The sequence below is a fragment of the Rhagoletis pomonella genome, unplaced genomic scaffold (assembly GCF_013731165.1).
Source record: "Rhagoletis pomonella isolate Grant_MI unplaced genomic scaffold, Rhpom_1.0 Rhpom_scaffold_00004, whole genome shotgun sequence".
Lineage (NCBI taxonomy): Eukaryota > Metazoa > Arthropoda > Insecta > Diptera > Tephritidae > Rhagoletis > Rhagoletis pomonella.
Genome location: NW_023458558.1, coordinates 80,135,201 through 80,137,500, shown reverse-complemented (window position 1 = coordinate 80,137,500; position 2,300 = coordinate 80,135,201). Strand labels below are relative to the sequence as shown.

The window sequence follows — 2,300 nt, the reverse complement described above, 5'->3', positions numbered from 1 at the left end:
CTGAATTTGGCATCCCCTCAAAACTCATACGGCTGTGTAAAATGACGTTGAGCAATACCACCAGCTCCGTCAGAATTGGAAAAGACCTCTCCGAGCCGTTCGCCACAAAACGGGGTTTCAGACAGGGCGACTCCCTTTCATGTGACTTCTTTAATCTGATGTTGGAGAAGATAATAAGAGCTGCAGAACTGAACCGCTCAGGAACAATTTACTACAAGAGCGTGCAATTGCTGGCTTATGCCGATGACATCGACATCATCGGTAACAAAAACCGCGAAGTCTGTTCTGCCTTTTCCAAGTTGGATAGGGAAGCAAAGCGCATGGGTCTGGTGGTAAACGAGGACAAGACGAAGTATCTCCTGTCATCAAACAAACAGTCAGCACATTCGCGCCTTGGCACCCACGTCACTGTTGACAGTTACAATTTCGAGAAAGTAGAGAATTTCGTTTACTTGGGAACCAGCATTAACACCGATAATAATGTCAGCATTGAAATCCAACGTAGAATCACTCTTGCCAACAAGTGCTACTTTGGACTGAGTAGGCAATTCAGGAGTAAAGTCCTCTCTCGACGTACGAAAACCACGCTCTATAAGGCACTCATCATGCCCGTGCTGGTATATGGCGCAGAAGCATGGACAATGACAACATCCGATGAGCCGGCTCTTGGGGTGTTTGAGAGAAAGATTTTGCGGAAGATTTACGGTCCTTTACGCGTTGGCGACGGCGAGTACCGCAGACGATAGAACGATGAGCTGTATGAGCTTTACAACGATATGGACATAGTGCAGCGAATTAAAATACAGCGGCTCCGCTGGCTTGGTCATGTCGTTCGAATGGACACCGACGCTCCAGCTCTGAAAGTATTCAACTCGGAACCCGCTGGTGGTAGCAGAGGAAGAGGGAGGCCCCCACTGCGATGGAAAGATCAGGTGGAGAAGGACTTGGCTTCACTTGGCGTTTCCAATTGGCGTCAGTTGGCACAGAGGAGAAACGACTGGCGTGCTTTGCTGAACTCGGCCAAAATCGTTTAGGCGGTTACAGCGAAGAAGAAGAAGACAGTAACGTCATCCAACAAAATATCTTGATTCCACTCCTCAATGGATGTCACTGTATAGTCAACCTATAAAAAATATTAACTATGTCTGATAGTGTCCCTAAAATGGCTTAAGAAAAACGACAAACCTGAGGATTTAATTCATTAAGCACATCAACTGCGCGCGTCATTAGTAGCTGAAGCTCCGAATCCATATTTGCTTTCAGAATGCTCAATGGAACATTTTCCTCTGGATCTTCCTCAGATTCCGTGAAACTCAAAAGATTTTTCCAGCATTTAGCCATAGTGTCTGTACTGACTTTATTCCATGCGATCTCTAGAAACGTAACAGCATCCTTTAATGTTACTGTTTTCATTGAACTGACTAAATCTGAATTTTTTGCCGCCATCATGGCTAAAAGACTTGTTCTATAGTAAAGCTTCGTTATCTTAATTGCATTTTGGTCCATTGGCTGGATTAGTGGGGTCACATTTGGCGGAAAAAACATTGCAATTATGTTTCCATCCTCTGTTTTAAGCTCCAATTCACTTGGATGAGATGGAGCATTATCTATTAGAAGAAGTGCTTTAACTGGCAGATTCTTTTTTGAAAGAAACTCTGTTACCTAAAAATAGAGAATTTTAATTGTTAAAAATTATGTCTATTCTGCCACATATGAAAAATTTTAACCTGCGGCACAAATGATTTATGAAACCAATCGCGAAAAATAGTTGATGTCATCCATGAGGACTTGGAACTTGTGTACTCAGTAGGGCAGTTGAAATTTAAAAAAACGCGCGGATTTCTAGCTTTTCCAATTACTAGCAGTTTGAGTTTGTGATTTCCGGATGCATTAGCACAACATAAAAAAGTGATTCGTTGTTTTTCCGTCTTCATTCCCGGAGCACTCTTTTCGGCACTTGATACATAAGACTTGTCTGGCAAAATTTTCCAGAACAAGCCAGATTCATCAGCATTGTACAATTGATCGTGACATAGACCCATTTCTTCGATTTTTGCTTTTAGAATTGCTTTAAATGGATCAACAAGCTGAGGCTGTGAAGAAAGCTTTTCTCCAGATATTTTAAGAAGTCGAATGCCAAATCTTTTCTTAAATCCTTGCAGCCACCCATCACTTGCGTTAAAAGCTGAATCTTTTTCTTTTAGTTTTAGATGTATCTCTTTAGCTTTTTCCTTCAGCGCTAATGCATTTATAGGATAATTTCTTTCCCGCTGCTTAATAAACCAACGGTACAAACATTT

At 42.0% G+C, this 2,300-nt stretch overlaps 2 protein-coding genes across 2 annotated transcripts; both read right to left on the bottom strand.

Annotated features, from left to right (window-relative positions):
- Positions 1-1,185: 1,185 nt before the first annotated feature.
- On the bottom strand, positions 1,186-1,690 carry LOC118738600 (tigger transposable element-derived protein 2-like; the record flags this gene model as incomplete). Its single annotated transcript, XM_036469533.1, is given in 1 exon segment — positions 1,186-1,690. A coding segment is annotated over 1 exon segment (360 nt), but the record flags the coding sequence as incomplete, so codon positions are not given.
- LOC118738346 (jerky protein homolog-like) lies at positions 1,659-2,300 on the bottom strand (the record flags this gene model as incomplete). The annotated part of the gene is given in 2 exon segments (XM_036469269.1): positions 1,659-1,662; positions 1,753-2,300. Coding segments are annotated over 2 exon segments (552 nt in total), but the record flags the coding sequence as incomplete, so codon positions are not given.